Genomic DNA, 24,257 nt, shown 5'->3' with positions numbered 1-24,257 from the left:
GCATAAAGGAAAAATGGATTAGCTCTCCATTGTATAGGGAGGAGGGAGGTCAGGAAAGCTTCAGTCAGCAGGAAGGGAAGGTCCACATTTAAGGCAGAGGGAAGCATGTGCTAAAGCAGGACGAGAAATGAGAACGGCCATGCAGAATGTGGAGAACTACTGCAGATGGGCCCTGATGGGAATGCAGAATGCAAGGGGAGAACTGCCAAAAGATGGGCTTAGACCTCGCGCACCGCTGGTGGGCATGCAAACTGGCACAGCCACTATGGAAAACCGTATGGAAGGTATTCACAAAATTAAAAGTAGAACTACCATATGATCTAGTAATCCCACTACTGGGTATTTACTCAAAGAAAAACACAACACTAATTCAAAAAGAGATTCGCGCACCCCTATGTTTATTGCAGCATTACTTACAACAGCCAAGATAAGGAAGCAGCCTAAGTGTTCACAGATAGATGAATGGATTAAGAAGATACGAGGCTTAAGTTAAACAAACAAAAAGCAAAAACAGACTCATATAAGAAATAGACTCATAAATACAGAGAACAAGCTGATGGTTGCCAGAGGGGAGGGCAGTAGGGGGGCGGGCAAAAAGTGAAGGGGACTGGGAGATGCAGGTTTCCAGTTAGAGAATAAGTCCCAGGGATAAAAGGCACAACAAAGGGAATCTAGTCAGTGGGACTGTAACGGCGCTGTATGGGGACAGACGGTAGCTACACGTATGCTCAGCAAACCATAAAACACAGACTTGGTAAATCACTGTTTCACACCTGAAACTAATGTAACGTTGTGTCAACTATACTCCAATTAAAAAAAAAAAAAAGATGAGGTTGGAGAGAAATTTGGGATAGGGAGGAGCATTCAGATTGTGAAGGCTCTTGCCTCCCTAGGGAGTCTGTACTTCATTACACAGACAACGGGGCGCTCCAAGTTTCTAAACGCAGGAGGGCTTTCACTGTGGCAGCGGTACTGGATAGCCTGTGGGGGGGGTGGCAAGTAGGGAGGCAGAGAACCAGTCAGAAGGCTCCGTCCGATAGCCCTGGGGAGAGATGAGGGTCTAGCTGTCGCAGCGGGAGCAGGGAAGGAGGAAAGCACGATGTAAAGATATTCAGGAGGCAAAGCCAATGTGGCCTGGTGCCCTGGTAGAAGTGAGGGGTGAGGGAGAAAGAGGTCGAGATGACTGAGGTCATCAATGACTGGCTGGCAGGTGATGGGAGTCCATTCACTGAGACCGGAAGAAAAGCAGCTGACGGGTGAGAGAACGATGGAAGGGAATTATGTTTGCATGTGGAGAGCTGGAGACATCCGGGAGAACGGCAAAGAGACGTCTAGGAAGCAAATGGAAATTAAGAAACTCAAAGAGAAGGAGGAATTGGAGACAATTATCTGGAGGTGATCCCATGGGTGTAAGAGATAAAGCTGAGAAGTAAATGGAAGGGATCACCTCAGGCACATGACAGAACCTTGGAGAATACTAACAAAGAGTGAGCAAAACTTGTGGTGGAGAGACACTGTTATTAAAAAAAACAACAACAAACACAAAACAAAACACCACGCAAACAAAAGAGAAAATACTTTTAAAGATCTCTTTAAAAGAAAAAAAAAAAGATCTCTTTTAAGCAATTTAAAGTAAAATTGAGTTTCCAAAGATTTTAGGGGGCACCTGGGCGGCTCAGTAGGTTAAGTGACCGACTTCAGCTCAGTTCATGATCCCGCAGTTCGTGAGTTCGAGCCCCGCATTGGGCTCTGTGCTGACAGCTTGGAGCCTGGAGCCTGCTTGGGATTCTGTGTCTGTCTGTCTGTCTGTCTGTCTCTCTCTCTCTCTTTCTGCCCTTCCCCCACTCACACTCAAGCGCACGTGCGTGCTCTCTCTCTCTCTCAAAAATGAACATTAAAAAAAATTTTTTTTTAAACAAAAGCTTTTAAATTTCCCTGAACATTCGATTAGGTTGGAATTCTCTGTAATCATTTTTGACCTATACTCCAAACAGAAACAATTCTAATTTATTTGGCTGGCAGAGGTCCTCAGAAAAAAACTTTTATCCCTACTAACAACTGGGCATCGGTTGATAAAATCTGAATTGCAAAGAGAAGTACACTCAATGTGCTTTGTTAAAAAGCAGTGGGTTTTCCCTGTATTCTTGAATGGGCACCAAAGGAAGGATCTTACATTTGCTATCTCATTTAATCCTTTCAAAAGTTCTGTGAGAAAGTGCTATTAATATCCACATTTATCACATGAGGACACCAAGGCTCTGAAAGGTGAGAGATCAAGCTAGTGGTAGGGAGGGTATGAAACCCTCGTCCAGCTGCTGCTGAAGCTCACAGATTTCAGCAAAAAGAAACAAACAAACAAACAAAACCACAACAAAATACCACAAATACCAGATGCATCTAAATAAAAGTCTTTGACCATCTTTTTTAATAGTCCACATAATAAACTTTTCTTCATTTCAAAAGATCCCTCACTTTTTCTTCCTAGTTTAACAGTCTAAACGTTTTAATTAGTAAAAAATTGCTAATTATTTTATGAATTCTATCATAAAAATTCCTTTTATCCTTAAAACATTTCCCATTTATCCTTAAAACATATATATCTATACACTTTAATTTTACCTTCTAATTTTAAGAATTAAAACATACATAAAAGTACAAAGTATACATGTATTGCTTTTATAAGAAACCAATTCAAGTTTACAAGTTAATAATTTACATTTTGGAACATATACCAATATGGAATCGTCATGTGGTACACCTGAAATATAACGTTATGTCCATTCTATTTCAATAGAAAAAAAGTTAATATTTTGGCTTCCAACTAACCAATAGTTCATTATCATGTTAAAATTGAACTGACTGCCTGTCTTTTCTTAACATAAATGTATCTACAACATACAGGGAGATGAAAGCAGAGAGATGACAAAGGACAAAATAACAGGGTATTATCTTAATGGTTAGTGTAGTCACAGAACTAGGACCATCTGTATTTTTGAAATGTGACTTTAATCGTGTGGGTGGCATACTTTTTATATGTCTGGTAACAGAGGATAGTTCTTACTAATATTCTATAAAGAACAAGGTAGATTAAGGTTCTATATCTACCTATTTTTAAAACACTACAGGAAACCCAAAAGGCACAATTCCAAAATCCATGTATTCATTGTTGAATATTTTTAATGCTTCAATATTCCTACCAATACTGATTTCACTTGGTTAATCCTCATATTGCTACTTCAAAACAGATACACATTTTATTTTTTTAATTTTTATTTTAGAGAGAGAATGAGTGAGCGGGAGAATGGTAGAGGGAGGGGGAAGGAGGGAGAGAGCGAGAGCGAGAGAGCGAGAAAGAGAACCTCAACCAAGTTCCAATCTCAGTGCAGCGCATGATGCGGGGCTCGATCCCATGACCCTGGGATCATGACCCGAGCCCAAATCAAGAGTCAGACACTCAACCCACTGAGCCACCCAGAGGTCCCAAAACAGGTATACATTTTAAAACATATTTGCATTCTCCCATCTTGTAACATTATTTAAGTGTTGATTGGTTTAGCATTTAATGTTATTTTAAAAACCTGACTAGCTTCAAAAGGTAGAAATGAGAATGTCTGTGGTATGTGGGATTACTGTAGAAGGCTTTTTCATACTAAGATGATTAACCAAATGGTCGGGTACAGACCCTACAAGAGCAGAGCCAGTCAATAATAACATTTACAGGAGCTCAGCTGAAATACTGCAAAGAACGCTGTGTGTGAATATTTAGATTCCATTTACATTCTGGAGAAGGCAGGTTTAAAAGAGTAAAATGAGTAAGATGATTACAGTACTAACAACACTGGAATTTTTACAATCCTTCTATGTAAATGAACAAACCTAAAACTTGTTCTACGAGTATCGATTCTTTTTATGAGTGTAAGTAATTAAAACACGTCATTTACATTATCTTTGAGACTTCTGCTTTTAAATTCATACAGCTCTACTTCCTCTTGCCTGTCGTCTAGTTCGGGGGCCTGGTGTGCCGTTTCCTCAAGTATTTCCGTATTTTTGCCGAAAGCACCCATCTGGTGCAGCTCATTTCTCTGAGGGTTCCCCTGAGGCCTGGGTTGCCGAAGTCTTTCCAGAGCACTTTGTGTTTGCATCTTCTAGGTGCCTCAAGGGTAAAATGATTCAGGGACTGGCTTTTACCTTAATGTCTTAGTTTGGGAGAGCTCCAACCAGACAGGTGGTTTAAATTTGTACTCCAAGTTCCTTGTGAGGTAGAGGCCTGAGGTCTCAACACTTTAAAATGCAAAACCCAAAGCGCAAGGAGTTTCAGTTCTGCCTCCTGGTCTCTGTGCCAGTGGATGAATTGTTTTCTAGTTCATCCTTTACTGGAGGTGCAGTAGGGTCTCTTTTCCAGAACTTTACTTCATTTTGGCTTAATGCTCGGCCTCCAGTCCCAGTAAGGGATTAAAAGTTATGTCCCTTATCAGTTCTGGTAACCGTCCCCAAAAGGCTTATCTACCTAAGCGTCTGATTTTCCATCCTCTTTCCATTTCTTGCATCTGGGATTGCCGTTTGTTTCTTGTGAATTCAGCTGTGACTTACATTTTTGTGTCGTTACAGCTGTGACTTACATTTTTGTGTCGTAGCTCATATCTTATCTAGCATTTTTAGATACTTGTAACAAAACATTTTTCAAGTTATCTTAGCCTGTTACTTAGGCAGAACCAGAAATTAATGATCAGTTTCTTAAAGTTCTTTTATACCTACAAATAAGAACATTCTGAATCGCATTTGAAGATCTGCCAATCTGACCAGCCTAGCTATATTAGATTAGCACTTAATAGCCATTTTCATATACACTTATGACCATGTTGGTTTTTAAAAATTTTTTTCCTGGGTGTGGGGAATAAGCTTAAGAATTCCCTGAGCCTGCAGCGATGGGTTAACAAGGCATAAAGAATTAGAAAGCCATAGGTTGTACATACCCAAGTTTGGGTAAACAAGATTAGGTAAAGGCAAAGGCCCCCAGTACAGGTAAAGCGGGACAAAGGCCCCCAGTATAGGACAAAAGTATAGGAATAGGGAATCTCAGGATGAAGACATCCATGATGAGGTAAACAAGATTAGGTATTCAGGGTGGTAACACCCCCCCCCCCCCAATTTAGTACAATAGCAGAAAGCTGCTTTCACAGGAAGGAAGGACCAAATTAGGTAAACAGGTAAATAGGGCTATGGACCCCTGCGGGGCGAAGTTTCCAAGGGCGGAGCTAGTTAGCAAAAGAAAGGTGCCTTGCTGACCCTGAGGTAGCAATCTCCGTCTTTCTTGTCCCCTACGCCAGTTTAAGTAAACAGAGGTGGGGCCTCAAGTCAGCTGTAAACAACCTTCGGCCCAGCGCCAGGATTTTGTTTTGTATTGACCCAAACCCCCTTTCATCAGGCCCAGCCAGGAGTTAAAGTTCGGGATTTCCTTGTCTTTGTGCACATCCATCGCTATGTTTGTCAGCCTTCTGATCCTAATAAAAATGGAGCAAGGACCCTTACTCGGGGCTCTTGTCTCCTCTGGGACATGGGCCTCTCTTACATTTTCAATCCTGCCCCCGCTTTCTTGCTGGATCAGAGAGAACTCTAGACCCAGAGTCTACGACACCTGGGTTAGTATTTTATTTTAACTTGGGTAATTTCTTTGATTGAAATTTTCAACAAGGTAACAAGAGAAAGTAGTACTGAACTCCCTGCTTTACAGTCTGGATAGAAAGGAGGCCCCTGTACTGAACTACAATTACAGTTCCTCTAGCTCGCCATTAAAACTCTGAAATAAACACAAATGTCATTAAGGATGAACATTGCATTACCTACAATGGGAATTACAAAATAAAAAGAATTCTCGATATACAAAAATAAAGATTTTACTTTGGGAAAAAGCAACAAAACCTAAAAGTCTATTCTGATGAAAGCTACTATGAAATTATGCCAGTGTATTTTTAATATATTTTGAAATTAGTTAACAAGAAGTTTTCAAAGAAATGTTCTAGAGCCGAATTTGTAAAAAAGAAAGAAGGGGCGCCTGGGTGGCTCATTCAGTTAAGTGTCCAGCGTCCGACTTCGGCTCAGGTCATGATCTCACAGTCCATGAGTTCCAGCCCCAAGACGGGCTCTGCGCTGACAGCTCAGAGCCTGGAGCCTGCTTCGGATTCTGTGTCTCCCTCTCTCTCTGCCCCTCCCCTGCTCATGCTCTGTCTCTGTCTCAAAAATAAGTAAAAACATTAAAAATTTTTTTTAAAAGAAAGGAAATAAAAGGTAGGTCCTAGCCCCAAACTGCAGGGACTGTGCTTGGCCAGCACTGGTGAGTGGCAGGCAGAGGGCCATCTTTTTTGTCTTTCACTTCTACTCAAGCTACTGCCCACATCATTCCCTCGACTTAAACAAGGTTGCATTTTCTATCGGCCAAGAGGTCTTAGTGTAACAGGCCTATTCATCATGCCCTACACATCATGCCCTAAACATGTCTTAAGATTGACATACTTTTTTTCTGTTAACTTCCTAACTGTGCTCAGCAAGTTTTTATTATGCTATTCCAAATATTTCACACATCAAAAGAGAATATGATACGTTTAATGATAAGGATGCAGGTGAGTGGAAGAGCGGGAGCACAATCAGGAAAATATGGATGTATTCTATCTAGTTTACAGAAGATGATGCAGAATGTGTCCCATGCCTCATTACAAAGAGAGAGGAAGAGAAAGGCTACAATGTACCTGCACTCTGTTGAGCTGTGCTATGATTAAGAAATACACTGTACAAGAAAGAGCTAGAGGGAGATGAAAACAGAATACACCAGTGGAAAACATTTAAGTTGAAGATGAATCCTATTTGCTGGGGGTAAGGGGTGAGACTCTGGCATCGCAGGTACAGATTTACAAGATCACCTACTCACATGGGATGGTCTCTAATTTGTGCCCATCACATGGCAGGTGGGGGGAAGGAGAATCATGGTGTTGGTAAACTTTGAGAGTATCACCTGTATGAATTTACCGTGGGTAACTTAGTATAGCCTAAGTCCACTGACTGAGATCGCAATTTCAGCATTTTTATTAAGTAATGAGAAAACATCATCACCAAAGTTTTCTCAAGTGGCAGTAACCACAATCATTAATGCTTTAAAGTGGCATGCCATCCTAGATGTTTTACTAGGGCACAATTCTCGTTGGTAAGCGTTTTAAAAAACTTGAAAGCTGACATTATACCTCAGAGGAATCAATTATTAAGTATAAGAAAAAGTATAAATCATGGGCAGAAAAAAAAAAAAAGAGAAAAGAAAACTGTAAAGCCAGGGGACATGCAGTATCAAAGTTGTGGTGTTGTAGACTTTACTGCTTGTGAGGAACCAAGTTAGGAGCACTGGGGCACAGACTCCATTTCAGATTTCACACGTGGTAGAAAAGGAAAGATAAAAATAAAACGATACTGAACAAAGGATCATTGGGTGTGTTCATTCAAATTTTCATAGAGGGGCACCTGGGTGGCTCAGTTAAGCGGCCGACTTCGGCTCAGGTCATGATCTCATGGTCCGTGAGTTCGAGCCCCGTGTCGTCAGGCTCTGTGCTGACAGCTCAGAGTCTGGAGCCTGTTTCAGATTCTGTGTCTCCCTCTCTCTGACCCTCCCCCGTTCATTCTCTGTCTCTCTCTGTCTCAAGAATAAATAAACGTAAAAAAAAAAAAAAAAAAAAAATTAAAAAAAATTATTTTCATAGAATGTTTCTTCAAAAAGATAAAATATGCTATCTAAAATTAATATAATCTATAGCAGAAAAGTGTCAACTAATTAAATGGGTCTTAAAAGTCACAAGGCACAGGGGTGCCTGTGTGGCTTAGTCGGCTGAGCGTCCGACTTCGGCTCAGGTCACAACTTCACAGCTTGTTGAGTTCGAGCCCAGCATCGGGCTCTGTGCTGACAGCTTAGAGAGTGGAGCCTGCTTCGGATTCTGTGTCTCCCTCTCTCTCTCTCTCTCTGCCCCTTCCCTGCTCAAGCTCTGTGTCTCTCTCCTTCAAAACATAAACATTAAAAAAAAAAAATTTTTTTTTTAATCATAAAGGTCTAACTCACACACAAAATTTTACTCCTGAGACTATTTGCTGAATTTTATGTTTAATAACCAGTTTTGTAATAATCTTAAGAATGCATACAAACTGGGGAGCCTGGGTGGCCCAGTTGGCTGAGCGTCCGACTTCGACTCAGGTCATGATCTCACAGTTCGTGGGTTCGAGCCCTGCGTCGGGCTCTGTGCTGACAGCTCAGAGCCTGGAGCCTGCTTCAGACTCTGTCTCCCTCTCTCTCTGTCCCTCCCCTACTTGTGCTCTCTCTCTCTCTCAAAAATAAACATTAAAAAAAAATGCATACAAATTATGTCGAGCATAGCAGTTAAATTACTAAGCCAAGTGAAATTTCCTGACCTCTGGTCAAACCTATCTCATAAGTGACAAGTCCCTCAGAGAAACACTTAATGGATTAATTTTTTTATTTGCTCAGCCCTTTCTTCTAAATGCCAATTGAATAGCAAATATTATTTTCTTGCCTTGGCCTACTGAAGTGCCACTTAATCAAGAAAATAACTACTGAAAGCAGCCATGATATTCGACAAGTCTAACCACATAAAATGTTTACCTCTGGGCCAATAACTTGCTCAGTGAGTACAGTGCAGACACACTGCGTTCAATGTGTCATATTTCAACTTCCACTTTTTAAAGCTTCCTGTGTACCATAACCAGTTGAGGAACCGGAAAAAGAGGAGTATTTAATATTCTGTCTTGGATTACAGCTGTGGCCGACAGTACTGGTCTCCCGCTAGCTCTTTCCAACCTCCATCCTTGCTAACACATCGGGAAGCACTCACGTTCTCGTTACCCTCCCGAATGCCAGGGATGCACGTGCCGGTTAATCTCAGCGGTCCTCAAGGTGTGGACCTGCCCAAGCATCATCAGGATAACCTGGGAATATTTTAGAAATTGTATTATTCTTGCACCCGGCTCCCAGCCTACTGAACCGAAACTCGGGGAGGGGACCAGCAACCCAATCTCTGTTTCACCAAACCCATCAGGTGATTCTGACGCGTGCTCACGTGTGACAGCCCCGGTCCAAACCAGTCACGGCATTCCTGTTCCCTGACCATCGCTGGATTAGGCTGGTCACACTGTGCGACCAATGAGTCTGACAGGAAGTCTCCCGGGGAGCTTCCAGAATGCTCTACTGGCTCACACACGGAGAAGAGTGAGAGGAAACACACCCCCCCTTCTACTTCTGGTGCAGATACTGTCAGGTCTTCATGTGATGTTCAGAACCGCAGCAGCAATCACGTAACCATCGGGTGATAATCCCAGATACCAAGCCAGCGAGCCAAGGATGAGAGTGCGTAAACACTGAAAGAGCCGGGGTCCCTGGACACCTCGAGGACCTGCTCAACCAACCCCAGAAACACCCAAGTTCCAGAGTCCTTGTTAAATAATATATTTTCTAAAACTCCGCATGTGTCAAGTACTTTGAGTTGGCCCTCTGTTAACTGTAATGTCTTTGTTTCTTTTTTTGAGGCAAGCCCCAAAATAGTATAAACAACATAATGTCACTTTCATAGTATTATATAATCTTACACATATCACAGATTATATAATACCCCATAATGCCTTATTATGGTCTATGCTTATATTTATTATTATTTATAATATTCCTTATTATTTAGTAATTAAATTCTTATAAAATTAAGTTCTTTACAATATTTTACTATATTTTAATTTGAAGCATTGCTAGGGGGGGAGGCATTTATAACCTTACTATAACCTAACCTTACTATAAAATACTGTAAACATTTAGCATGACGTTGACTGAGATCATATTCTGGTTTGGGCTCTAGTAACTAACTTGTGCAAACAAATTACTAAACAGATTTAGGCCAATTTTCTAGCCAACAGAAGGAAAGAGATTAAACCATTAATACAATCCTGTCTACTTTAAAAAATTAGACTCCTAATTTAATCTTTAAGGGGTCCTGAAAGGACTAATATGACACAAGTTCATTTTTCGGTGGAGATCCTGTCAATAAAGATTTCTGCGCAGTGACAAGACTTACTGGCATGCAGCTTACTACCAACAAACGTTTCCAGAAATGGGTGATGACTCAGAGCCACCCAGATGAAAGGCTGCAAGCTCCGTGCTTGGGGTTTGCTCCTGCCGACTCTCAATTATTTAGACTAAGAGAAGGCTGGTATTCTTCGGGTAAACGCTCTTAATCCGGAGCCTCAAATTCACTTGCTGACTTTACTTCCCCCTCATGCAAAAATCAAAAACTGGTGGGTATTTCCATCTTCTACTGGAGTCCCGGTTACATTCATGCACAAGGAGAGAGAGAGGTGAGCTGGGAAGAAGCAGCAATTCACCAAACTGCAAAGGTGATGTAAAACACCAATAGCCACAGAGAATTAAAAGTGACTGACAGCTATTTTTGGAAAGGAAAAGATGTCCTCATACTCTCAATGCAACTAGTATTAAAGGTACATGAAAGCCTGTATCTGAAGAACTAACAGGTACAGAGCATTTTTTAATGTAATGTATTTTAAGGCCTCTTTACTTAAAGCATTAGATATCAAAAAGCTTTATAATGGGGGTGCCTGGGTGGCTCAGCTGGTTAAGCATCCGACTTAATTTTTTTTAAGTTTTTATTTTATGTTTTGAGAGACAGACCACGAGCAGGGGAGAGGCAGACAGCAAGGAAGGGGTAGAGAGAGAAGGAGGGGCAGAAAGAGAGGGAGACCTAGAATCTTAAGCAGGCTGCAGGCTCTGAGCTGTCAGCACAGAGCCTGATGCGGGGATCGAACCCACAAACATGGGATCATGACCTGAGCCAAAGTCGGATGCTTAACGGACTGAGACACTCAGGTACCCCGCGTCTGACTCTTGATCTCAGCTCAGGTCTTGATCTCAGGGTCATGACTGCAAGTCCTGCATTAGGCTCCACGCTGGGCATGAAACCTACTTTAAAAAAAAAAAAAAAAAAAAAAAGGCTTTATAATGGACAAAGAAGATAGCCATCACTTCCTCTAACCAGAGGGTCTCTCCAGGAATGGAAATGCCACTGCATTATTACTAAAACAAGGGCCACCAAACACCTAGTAATATCTGTGCCAACATGATCATAAAAGGTGGACAATGAAATATCAAAACAATACGAAGCTTTCTTCTGTAGATGAACCAAAAATATCAGTACAGGTAAAACCCCTTTGTAATAACATTACAACATAACCACACTCATTTATTATTACTGAATTTCATTTCTTTGATTACTGTAATACTAAAGTCAATGCCTGAGGTACCAAACTCAGATATAAAAGGGTAGATACACAACCGACGTGCAATGAATTTATTGTTTGGTTCCAGGTTCCTCAAAAAAAGATCTGAGGCTGAAATGGAGTGAATGGGCAGGGTGAACTACACGGACAGATGGGCAAGAAGTGGCAAGTGCGCACCGTGTTTGCACCCCTGCTCACCTGCTTAGTTGCTGGATTTTGTGAGACACTTCACTTGAGAGGTCAGTTTAAGTATTAGTTTAAGTGAATTGACTGGTTTAAGATGGGAGGGATGGAAGGGGCGCCTGGGCGGCTCAGTCAGTGAAGCGACTGACTTTGGCTCAGGTCATGATCTCACAGCTCATGGGTTCGTGCCCCACATCGGGCTCTGTGCTGACAGCTCAGAGCCTGGAGCTTGCTTCAGACTCTGTCTCCTCTCTCTGCCGCTCCCCTGCTTGTGAGCAGTCTGTGTGTGTGTGTGTGTGTGTGTGTGTGTGTGTGTGTGTGAGTGTGTGTGTGTGTCTCTCTCTCTCTCCCCCCATCCCAATATAAATAAACATTAAAAAAAAAAAAAAGAAAAAAGAAAAAAAAAGATGGGTAGGATGGGAAATCTAGAAGAATACCTGCTATTTGGTGACAGAACAAGAGTATAAAGAGCCCACCGACAGGTCAACAGTGCAGGTGCATTACCTGCCTATGATAAAGACAGCACAGGGTCAAGTTCTTTAGTTACAGAATTAACTGGCAAAGAAAGGAAAACAGCAATTCCACTTCCAGAAATTTATTCTAAAAAAAAAAAAAAATTAGGAACATGCACAAAAATTTAGCACAGGGATATTCATGGCAGGACTGTATAAAAATAGAGGGCTGATCAAACAAATTATGCCATAGCTATCCAGTGGAATACCATTAAGGTAATTTTAAACCATGATATACACAAGTATTTAATGACACATAAAGATGTTAATTATACACTGCAGTCTACTAAGCAGTGTGAACTACATGATCCCATTTCTGTCTTTAAAAAAAAAAATCAGAATATGGTTAGGGACAGGCATATCTGTATTAGACGTATGCAAAGAAAGAATTCTGGAAGTATATAAAACCAACTGTGGTGAGATCATGGGTGCTTACTTTCCTTTGTTTAGCTCGAATCCCTAATTTTGTTTTTCTATGATGAGCATATATTGGTTTTTCAATAAAAAAATTATCAAAATACTTAATAAGCAGATATAAAGAAAGCCCTTGATATTTAGGAATATTCATTGTGGAGCATTTACTATCAAAGGAAAAGGAAGGTTTGCTTTAATAGGTCTGTTCTATGGAACTGCTGTTTTTAACAGTACTAGAAGTAATGGCATTTCGCCTTCAGAAAACTTCTCACAAGTACTGAACCTACTGACATGGGAGATCAAGAGACATACTTACGGCTGAGTGAAGTCACGAGTGATGAAATCAGAGCTCTTGAACAACAGAAAGATGTCGCTGAGGGTTTTACATTTCAGAGAACTGTTCATTGCTATCCAGTACGCATCCTAAATGACAAAGCACATGCTACTTAGGGTACATTCCAAGTTAGTTGTTATGAATGAAGCTCAGGCCCATACACAGAATCAACAATGCACATTACGTTTACAGAAAAAGTTGAGGTAAGACATTTTAGCTGTACTGTCCAATTTCAAATTATACTTCTAAACAGTGAAGAGCGGGGCCGCTGCATGGAGGACGCTGGGTTACAAACACACAGGTCCTCACCATCCCGCTCAGGCGCAAGCACTTCCCTGTGTTTTTCTCACCGATGATGAAAAGAGGGGTGAAGAAATATTAGAAATCTGACACTTCAGCTCAACGATCAAGGTGTAAAGAGTCTGACCAGCTACTCTCTAAGAAAAAGGAGATCCTTTCTCTCTTCTTGTTTCTGGGCAGTGACAGCTGGGACACCTGAACTGTGAGGACTGGAGTTTAGACCCATGTCTATCAATCTGCACCATCACAGCTTTACACGGTGAATGTCTCACACACATGAACCAAAAAAAGGTAACAAGAGCAGGCATGTGAGGCACAAAGCTTAGCAGAACATGCCTGAAAAGGACAGAATAATTAAGTCACTTACACAGCATACTTCTCCGATAGATCAGACACAGGACAGGAATGTGATTTTAAGGAAATTAATGTTTGCAAAAAACTATCCAAAAATTGTCCACACTATGTGAAAGAAAGGAGTGGCACATGGTAGGCACAGAGAAAATAAAATATAAATGAACAAATGAATAACTCAAAACCAAAATAATATACCCATCTTAAGTGGAAAGCCTCAGCCCAGTTCAGCAGTAAGGAATGATTCAAATTACTGTTCATATACAAACTACAAATGAGTCTCAATGACTTCGTTATAATAGCTTCTTTATAATTTCCCCCAATGAAAAAGATGATGAGCTTCTAGTTGAAAATGGTACACTGACCATAGATTTCCCTCCACTGAAACAACGGTTTATGCGTAGAAAACCATGAACTCCAGGAAAAACAAAAGGTTGAGTAAGAAAACTGCGTCATCCTGGGGTGCCTGGGTGGCTCAGTCGGGCTAAGCAACTGACTCTTGATTTCGGCTCAGGTCGTGATGTCCCAAGGTTTGTGAAATCGAGCCCCACATCAGACTCTACGCTGACACTGAAGAGCCTGCTTGGGATTCTCTCCCCACTTCTCTCTCTGCCCCTCCACGCATGCATACGCATGAGCTGTCTCTCAAAATAAATAATCGTTAAAAAAAAAAAAAAAAAAGAAAACTACGTCATCTTGTGAAGCACGTATCAGATGTGCATACACTGTCTGTGTTACCCTAACAGGAGAAACAGGGAGTCCTGACCTAATGAAAACATGCTATTACTCGAAGAAGGAGAATGGAATATAAAACAATGGGAAAGAGAGGAATGAGCATAATCTTCTCATTCCCAAATGGGCAGAAATAATGAGTATTATAGCTACAGCTAAAGAATAAAGTAGAGGAAAATAACAAAAGAACGCACTGAAATACGTGAAAGCAGTTGCCTCTGAAGAGGAAGAAATGGTGAAGAAAAAGAAATGTTAGGATCTGCATATTTGGGAGGCAAGCATATAGATCTTTTAAAAATTTAAATTGTATAAAAAATTTTAATTCTATACATGTGTAACTAATTTTAGTAAGTAAAAATATAGGCTAGATGAGGTAGAATTTATCTTTCACTTTAGAATAAGCAAAGATAGGCACATGGGATGATTTTTGAAAATGTAAATAAGTCTTTGATTCCTTAAAGGAGCTTTGCTGACATAGTTGTTTTCTATTGGATTAGAAAAAAAAAAAACAAATTTTTCCACAAACCTTAATTAAAAAAAAAAAATCTTGTCAATGCACTATTATAAGAAAACACCAATTTAAGAAAACGTCTGTTGATTTCCCAAACGGCTCTATTTTTTAGGTGTTTTGACATTTTAATTTTTTTTTTTAATGTTTATTTTGAAGGAGAGAGAGACAAGGGGAGGGACAGAGAGAGAGGGAGACACAGAATCCCAAGCAGGCTCCAGGCTGTGAGCTGTCAGCACAGAGCCCAACATGGGGCTCAAACCCACGAACCGTGAGATCATGACCTGAGCCCAAGTCAGACGCCCAACCGACTGAGTCACCCAGGTGCCCTGGTCTTGTGATGTTTTAATTTTCAGTACTTTTCAAAAGAGAAAATTTCCTGTTACACTGTGAACAGCTGAAGTTTTGAAAAGGGGCAGAAAATGGATTTCCTCAGATTTCTAGCATGATCAGCAACACGAGAGACTGCAAATGTCTTCTGGCAAAATATATAGTATTTTACAAACCCAGGGAAGTGCTAAATCAGGAAAATAGGAGGAGGAAAATAAAAATAAATTCCACAGTATTTTCCCTAGAATTAGGAATAAAATTATATCTGTGGGGCATATAAAAAGAAAGAAATAGCAAAACAAAGAATATTTCAAACAGTGAGAGATTTACTGATGTGTTCCTACCCTTGGGGCACTCCAGTTAAGCTTAGGAAATACACTGCCCCCCAGGGAATTGATAGCTTCTTGGACCTTAGTGGTGAACTCGGGAAATTCTGGTGCCTATAGAGAAAGAAGAAAGCATTTGGGCATGTCAATAACGTCACAATAAATACAAGAAAACAAGATCAAAATCTCAAACAATTAAGCGTGTTAAAAGTTGGAATACAAAGTACTATCAGAATTTCTGAACTGAGCCAAATAAAATCAATGATCAAATATTTACCAGAAAAGGGGGGAAAAAATAATAACAAGCGCCCAAATGGCACTTTCTAAAACCATCGAAGCCCACATAGCTAAAAAGACAGACATCATGAGGCATCTGGGGATGTGAGGAAGGAATGAATGGTTCTCTTCACATCTACAGAACCCACAGTTATGAAGTGAAAAGAGACAGATGAAATGTCACCTGTACACATATTCCAACGTTCAGAAATTAACACCTCCCATTTAAAGGGCCAGAAGCCTTTCCATCTAGAGGAAAAGATTCTTGGACATATCCTCAAAAGGCTTCATAAGAATGAGAAATAAATGATGCGCTTAGCCATATTTAAACACCGCTATTTCCAGACAAGTTTTAATATAAACACACTCAAAAATAGGACCTTGGTTAAGTTAAAATGTTCTTTCCTTTTTGGCTGACTTTAAAATGTGTATTTTATATAAGCAAGTAATCAAAATGTCCAAAATGTGTGAAGGAATGCTCTGCCGTGAGCCTTATGTCACTAGCTAGGGAGGAGTTGGACACGAGTAGAGAAAAGGGGAGTAACAGACGTGGAAGTGGAGACTGCAGGGGACAGAATACGAAAATATGAACAGATTCGCTATGGGCACGTTATCCGTTTATATTTGCCGCCCCCTACTGGGCAACTGCAAATTCTAAAAAAGTCCAGTAATGACCAGTTCTTCCAGAGGGGGGAAAAGTTAGAATGGGTCTAGAATTAGCTCAACTGCACACTGCAAAAAGAACCAAATGGCTTCTGTTGACCCCCATCATCTAATCCAGTTGCGACAGGGAGCAAACTGTCAAGAGTTTGGAAAACACACCAAAAAAATGTCATTTAAAAAAAATGGTGGCCTATTCCCCAAACTAGAAACCAGCGTTAAGCAACAGGCTAGTGAGTCAAGAAGGGAGAGCAGGCTGGACTCCCTTCCTTATGCTACAGAGGTCTGTGACTTCTAGACCGGCTGGCAGCATCTTTCGTATGTGCCACCGCATCCATTTTTTCGGACACCTTCAGTTTAGACACAGGAAATTAAACTGCAGCCTTTCAGAGAGGCTTTCAAAATGAGTAACAGCCTTGAGTCCTTTATTTTCCATTGGCCTCTCCCCATTGAGAAGCAATCAGGATCTCTATTAAGCCAGTAATTTCCTTACAATCCCCTGAAGTTGCTAATATGGCTCGCCAGGGTTCTATCCATAAAAACGCTTCTCAAAAATCTGCTGTAGCAATATTTTCGATGAATGGCAGTTATACAAATTTTATAACATGAAGGGATTCAATCTTCAAAGACAAGACAATTTAATTTTCCTAACCCGTAACAGTTCAGATTGCTTTGTATTTACGTATTATATTTTAAGAGGTGACAGAGTTCCTCAAATCCTCAAATTATTCCACTTTAGGAAATCCTGCTATCAGGATCCAAAAACAAATTTAAATTATGAAAAGTTTCCATACTGTGGAGACAAATGCGTGCTTCGTGGAAGACCGTACTGTGCACCCACAGCGCACCCCTGGATTATCTGACTGTAGCCAGGTCGACGAGTGGCTTTACGACTTGGTGAATTGCAGGTAAATGACGACAATGAAAAGTACTTCTTTTGGACACACAAATTCTATCCTGGCTGAGAAATCCAGCAGGCTTCCTCCCACCCTTGAAGGAGGCAAAACCAATCATGCCTCATTTACATATTCATTTCAGTATTTCTAATCTACAAAGGTGTCTCTTCTTTGGTTTCCCTTTGGAACCAGTTAAAATATCTGCCTAGCTCCCTCAAGAGTTAAATAAAACCTTCAACATGTGTCAAAGAGTTTTATTTCAATATGGGAGCCATGATTCTACCTTTTTCTGAAAATTATCTTTCAACAGATCATTTTAAGCTCGTCGCTCAGTGAGTCGATTTTAAATATGCAAAACACCTCAGTTTTCTGGGTAAAGGTTCCTGTTGTGAGGTAAAATCTACTCTTTTTTATCATATCTGTGGACTTTCTGTGATCCAAACTCTCCTGTCTTTCCAACTACACCTACCATACCCATTAAGAAAGGATATTTCTTCTTATATTTTTTTTAAATCATGAAACGTTTAAAATATACAAAAAAATATATATTCATGTTCCTGGACCCATATATTCAACAATTTGGTATACTTAACCCAGACGTTTAAATCTCTTAAGGGAACAAAGTGACAATACAAATGAAGTTCCTTACCTCCTCACTCTCTTCCCTAATCCTAACCCTTCCCCCTTCCCCAAAGGCAACCAGCATTACAGACTCAGGCATATTCTTCCAGAGTCATGATTTGATAATTAATGATACACGTGACTGACCACGAATTATAGCATTTAAAAAATTTAACATAACTGCTGTCATTGATATGTATACCTTCAGCAAACAGCTCTCACTTTTGAGATTTACCCACCTGGACTGTGTTTTCATTTTTAGTTCCATGTCTTTGTATCTAGATTAATGGACTATTACCATTCGCCAATACCATGTATTACCTGCCCTTGGACCTTGGCTCACATTCCTCAACTAAGAGTGTGCTACTATGAATGCTCCCCTGCCCAACAACATCTAGTTCCAGCCAGTGAAACCCAATCACTTTAGTGACTTTTTATTTTGAAATAATTTCAGTCCTTCAGAAGGCTTAAAAGGAGAATAATCAGAATTTCCAGATACTCTTCACCCAAGCATTTACCATGTTTGTTTTATCCTTCCCTGCCCCAAATCTCTTATAGATCTATGCATACATATGCATTTATTTATACATATGCACACATAAAACAAACTTTTTTTCTTACATTCTTAAAGTAAGTAGAAGTCCCAATGCCTTTTTACCCCTAAATACTTCAGTATGGTTCCTAAACAGCAGTAACATTCTTTTATATAACCTACAAAATTATCGAAACGAGGGAGCTAACAATGACAGAATACCATCATCTCATCTGCAGATCTTATTCACAATGTGCCCATTTCCCCCAATAATGTCTTTTATAGCAAAAGAAAAAATTTTTCTGACCGAGGATCAGGTTGCCATTGATTACATTTAGCTGTTTTATCTCTTCAATATCCTTTAATCCTTCTTCCTGTTGTTATCTTTCATGACCTTGACGTTTTTGAAGAGTACAAAGCAGTTATTCTGTATAATTTCCAAAGAGTTGAGTATGCTGGATGCTTCCTCATGATTAGATTTAGGTTATGGATTTTTGGCAGGTGATGTGTCCTTAGTGTATTGTATCAGGAGGCACACAATGTCGGTTTGTCCCATCACTGATAAGGTTAACTTTGATCACTTGGCTGCCACGTCTTTCCTCTGTAAAGTTACCATTTTCCTCTTTATAATTAATAAGTAATTTTGGTGGAAATACTTTGAGAATATTTAAATATCCTCTTTCTCACCAAATATTCACCCAATGGCTTTAACATCTACCCCATCAATTACTATGATCATTGCCAAACGGCAATTTCCAAGTCTGTAATTCCTTCTACATTTGTGATTTGGTGCCTTTTCTACTCTAAAGGGTTTTCCCCTCTACTCCGTTTAGTTAATATAACCATTTATCAGTATGGGATCACAGACTCTCATTTTAATAAATGGTGACACTTCACTAACGTCCCTGTTTTGAGACTCCGCTATCTGGCCGGGGGTTGGCCTATTCAAGCTGGCCTCTGGGTCCTTCTAGTCAGGTCTGCCTCCTGCTTACTTTCTGACACAAGCTGTCACAGGTTCATCTTCACTTTCTGACCCCTGGTCTTGACTTTCTCCAAGGAGCTTCAATTTCTTTCAGTGGAGAATGCTATCTAGAAACCACGATCAAAACACTTGGTGTGCTCACTGCTGCCATGATGTCACTACATGACAGCTCCCAGGCCTTGGAGAACAGAGTCTGGTAGATATACACACATGTAAGTTATTAATTTCCCAATCTATCCATCTATTAGATAACAGGAGTTAGAACTGATAATCCTTAACCTTTTTAGGGTCCAGGTCAAATATCATTTCTCCCTTTACACATTCTAACTGCTGTCTGTTCTGACAGCACTTTGCCATCTACCCCCAAAGTGAGGCATCTTTCCCTGCTGGCTTATGAACTCCCTAATGGAAAGGAAGCAACCCAAATTCACCTTTGCTCGGAACTCACTACAGGGCCCTAAATGTGGTAGATAACTACCATGTATGTTTAACTGAACGGGACTGTCATGAACAGAGAGTGACTGACCTGCATGACATCCAGAGTAAAAGGAAAACATAGAAACTTTCCCTTTCTGCATATAATGGCATGCTTTTATACCTATGGAAATACACTGGTTTAAGCACCTCCAGTTACTTTGCTTGTACTATATATACCAGGTCTCTTCCGTTGAAATAAACAAAAGTATTTTCTTATTTAGAATTGTATCAGAATATAACCTCCCCTAAAACTAGTTTCCTTTGTTGTGCCTTTACGTCTATTAGCAGAGAATTTGATAAAAATTTCTCTTGTCTCACGGTATAAGAAGTTTCATTTACCTACTACATTTTTAGAAATACGTGTTTTACTTCACTCATTCCTTTAAAAATATTTTTATTAAAAATATATTTCAAGTTGACTTAGACAACAGCATTCTTATCCTCAAAGACTCCATATTACTCAATCCACTTCCACATTCTGATACAAGATACTGGTTAAAGCCACACATTACTCTCACCTGAAAGAAACTGTAATTTTTATGCCATTTAAATATAGTTGAATAAGTGAACAGAGATTTCACTTTAGGTTCCACAGATCTGGGAAATGTCAAAGTTTAACGTTAGGCTTGATTACTTCTTTCAGAGCTTAACAGAAACAAGTCATAGCACCAACTATGCACCTTAATAAATAAAAGCCAACGAGAAAAATAAGTAAATGGGAATCCATCGAGATCTGCACTGAAATCCCGAAATATCCCAGGTGACAGTGTGAGGTTGAGCCCCGGCTGGCACAGCTCTGCTCTTACCGTTAGCGTGGCCGTGTTCTCGTCGTCCGACCACTGCACGGAGAGGACAGAAACAAAGTATTAAATGTGGATAGTGCACTGGGCTTCCCCAAAGCAATGCTCCATCTAAAAATGATACATAAATAAGAGACATCTTTTCCTGAAAACAAAGTACATGTCAAAGTGAGATTTTCATGTAATTTCTCACTTTACCAAACATAGGCTGAGATGTAAATATGAGAACCATTTCAGGGCTCACTGAAATGATAGAATGGGCTGTTTTATTCTGAACCAACCTGTATTTCTTCTGCTTCATCATCACTGTCTGGCTGAGAACATGTTGGTGGATCTTCCCTAGAAGAACATAAAACAAAAATTAAGCAAGAAAAAGGCTTCAGTACCATGTATGTAGTCATAAGTTCAGTCATACTCAATATATCTTTGAAAAGGGAGAGGGTATGGTTTGCTCAGTTGGTTGAGCATCTCTCAATTTTGGCTCCGGTCATGATCCCAGGGTCATGACTCCACGCTGGGGTCCATGCCAAGTGCGGAACCTGCTTGAGATTCTCTCTCCCCCTCTGCCCCTCTCCCCTGTCACACGCTTGCTCGCTCTCTTTCTCGAAAATAAAAATAAAAAGACAGCCTCAGAATTGGAGGATAATGTTAGGAAAAGTTCATTTTTTTAGAGAGAAAAACCAATACAAAATAAAAAGAATACAAACTTCCTGCCCTCTTCTCATACGTCACTAGGACCACGGAAAAGAAAAATTCAACCTCCAGCTCCAAGGACACTAGCAGTCATCTACAACTCTGAATCCCAATAGATGAGAAAGTGCTGCCACAGACGAGGAAGATCAAGTGAGATGAGGAAGGCAAAAGGAATCATCGGACGAGCTGTTCTACCGAAGAGTGGGTCCCCCTGAGAGGCAAAATCAAGAATCTTTTTCTACCCAGTAAGAAAAGAGTGTGTGGGCTGGGGTCAGGTATTGCCCTGGACCTTGACTGGCACCACGGAAACGTGTGGGGGGAGACAGGGAACGAAAGACTTGACGTGCCTCCTTTGAAGCAGCTGGCGAGCACAGCACGGGTGGAAATGGACCACCTAGCAGCCAGTCTTCATCGCCTAGGGAGAAAGCAAAGGCTGAAAACACTCAGAAGGGATAACACTGCTTTGGTCTCTCATCAACACTAAACCACAAGTAACTGGCCTACGAAGAACTCACCACGTCAATGAAAACAAGTAATAATCCAAACAAGAACCAGCACAGGATCTGTACCAAGAAACTACCAGAAGAAGGGAAAGGGAGGCTGCTGGTTGACCAGGGGCATTTATCTATCCCTATGCTCCTCTGGAAACCCCACTAAAATGATAGGGAAACTCTCAAGGAAAAAAGGGATCAAAAAAGGGATCAAAGGAAAAAAGGAAAAAAAGAGACAGCTGCAGAAAAGAGACAGCAACAGAACTTTGGAAAACAGAAAGCCAATGAGGAGGATAACCCAGCGAGCAAAAGGGAGAAGCTACAACTACCAATGATGACGAGACCGACGTTCTGGGCTACAAACAGGTAGGTTGCTTGTGTGAAGTCCACAGAAGGGACAGTAAGATACACGTAGCCTTCCTCACCCTGCACACCAAAACAACTAATCCTCTCCATGAACCAAAGAGGGTAAGGACTCAGGTCCATACTGCCCCGGAGGAATACGAGGGTGAAATGCTAGAGTGCGACAAGCAGCCTCGTGAAAGTCACACTAACAGTGAGGCCCCTAGTCCCCTTCCTCCCACTCTGCTCCCAGAACACACACAGGTTACAACATTCTTCTCTGTAGAAACTCAACCACCCCAGAGGAAAGACCTGTAGATCTTTCCGGGAAACTTCCATCAATTTCTGCTCATTGCTGGCACTCTTAGCCAGCCCCACCCGGTTTTTACAAAGTTTCCAAGTGTGTGTGTGTATGCGTGTATGTGTGTGTGTCCCCCTCACTCTCAAATATGAATAAAAGGCCTAGAATCATTAGAAAACTAAAGAAAGGCTCCAAGATGAAAAAAAAAAGTTTTTTAAAAGGAAAAATATTTTTTAAATCATTAATATCCTTAAAAATAAAGATACTGCATCCACAAGAGAAGAACAGAGGGAACAGAGGACAGGATTGAACCTGTAGAAATGAAAATCTGGTAGCTGAAATTTAGTTGTCTTTATTTTTCCTAATGTTTATTTTTGAGAGAGAGAGAGCGAGAGAGAGAGCGCGCGCAAGCAAGCAAGCAAGGAGGGGCAGAGAGAGGGAGAGACCCAGAATCCAAAGCAGGCTCCAGGCTCTGAGCTGTCAGCACAGAGCCAATGTGGGGCTCGAACTCACAGACTGCGAGATCATGACCTGAGCCGAAGTCAGATGCTTAACTGACTGAGCCACCCAAGTGCCCCAAGTAGCTGAAATTGAAAAATTCAATAGCATGAATATGGCAAAATGAAGGAAATTTCCCAGAAAGGAGAACCAAGAAGACAAAGAAACAGATAACAGAGAAGGAATGATAAAATTCAGAGAACCCAGCAAGATCCAATATCTAAATAATAGTTCAAAAAAGAGAAACAAGAAAATAAGAAAAAATTATCAAAGACGCAGTATTTTTAAATGTCCCCGAACTGAAAAATAGGTCTCTAGAATGAAAGGGCTCACCAAGTACACAGCATAGAGAATGGAGGAAAAAAAACCTTAAATGCTATGCAAAGATGGCCACAATAATTCTTGCCATCTAGTCTGATATGCTCGTCTGCAGGGCGACTTTGCCACACTTGCCATCAAATAATGGCATTTATTTCCCCATTCCTTTCATTTAAACTGGCATCAAGATGCACTGTGATCAGCAAAATGTAGCACAAGTGACAGCATGTAATTCAAGGTGTCAGAAGCCTTTACAGCCTCCACTCTCACATTTGGAATGCTACCAACCCTATGCAAAGTAACTAAGGGTAGTCTTTCTTCTTTTTTTAAAAAAAAATTTAATATTTATTTATTTATTTGGGGAGGGGGGAGACAAGCAGAGAGAGAGGGAGAGAGTGAATCCCAAGCAGGCTCCAGGCTGTCAGCACAAAGCCCGACATGGGGCTCGAACTCCCAAATCATGAGATCATGACCTGAGCCAAAATCAAGAGTCTGATGCTTAACTGACTGAGCCACCCAGGCGCACCCCGCCCCCTCCCCCAGAAGAGTAGTCTTTCTGCGATGAGAGTCCACGTGGGAAGAGAAGCCCAACATCAACTGCCAGACACGTGAGCGAGGCCATCTTAGCAGAACCACCAAATGACGACAGCGACAAGAATGCCTTAGCAAGACCAACAGAAGACTCATCCAGTGTCAGTAAGTATGGGCATCAGTTCCCTCTGGCCCGTCTAGTCCCGTGGGAGGTCAAGGTGTGGCCCAGGTTTGCATCACAACTGAGGAACCCTGAACTCAGGGAATCACGTCTTCTACAAGGTAAACCGGTTCGGTCTCCGACCCAAGGGCAGAAACACTGTCTTCACCTGTCCCAGACAATAAAAATCCTGTTCTCTGCTAGAGAGGGAGCTGCTATCTCTACCTTCCAAGGCTCTCTGCTATATAAACATCCTTGAAAAGATAACAAGAATAAAAGGCATCAGTGCTTCTGCCAGCAAGGTAAGCAGGAAGTGAGAGACCCAAGGAGAACTCTCAACACCCACCTACGCAATCACTGACAAAGT

The 24,257-nt window shown here is 40.9% G+C and overlaps 1 protein-coding gene across 5 annotated transcripts in view; it reads right to left on the bottom strand.

Moving 5' to 3' along the window:
- CDC123 (cell division cycle 123) overlaps window positions 1-24,257 on the bottom strand; it is a 59,900-nt gene that overhangs the window by 21,006 nt on the left and 14,637 nt on the right. For 3 of the 5 annotated variants that reach the window (XM_045464576.1, XM_045464580.1, XM_045464578.1), the window contains 4 exons: window positions 20,838-20,895; window positions 20,563-20,595; window positions 15,331-15,426; window positions 12,748-12,854 (listed from right to left, as the gene is read on the bottom strand). In XM_045464576.1, coding sequence (XP_045320532.1) covers window positions 12,748-12,854; window positions 15,331-15,426; window positions 20,563-20,595; window positions 20,838-20,895 — 294 coding nt within the window. The remainder of the gene's footprint in view (window positions 1-12,747; window positions 12,855-15,330; window positions 15,427-20,562; window positions 20,596-20,837; window positions 20,896-24,257) is intronic. The other 2 variants (XM_045464579.1, XM_045464581.1) reach the window with 1 other exon arrangement.

Source organism: Leopardus geoffroyi, chromosome B4 (genome assembly GCF_018350155.1).
Source record: "Leopardus geoffroyi isolate Oge1 chromosome B4, O.geoffroyi_Oge1_pat1.0, whole genome shotgun sequence".
NCBI lineage: Eukaryota > Metazoa > Chordata > Mammalia > Carnivora > Felidae > Leopardus > Leopardus geoffroyi.
This window is presented reverse-complemented; position numbering and strand designations above follow the sequence as displayed.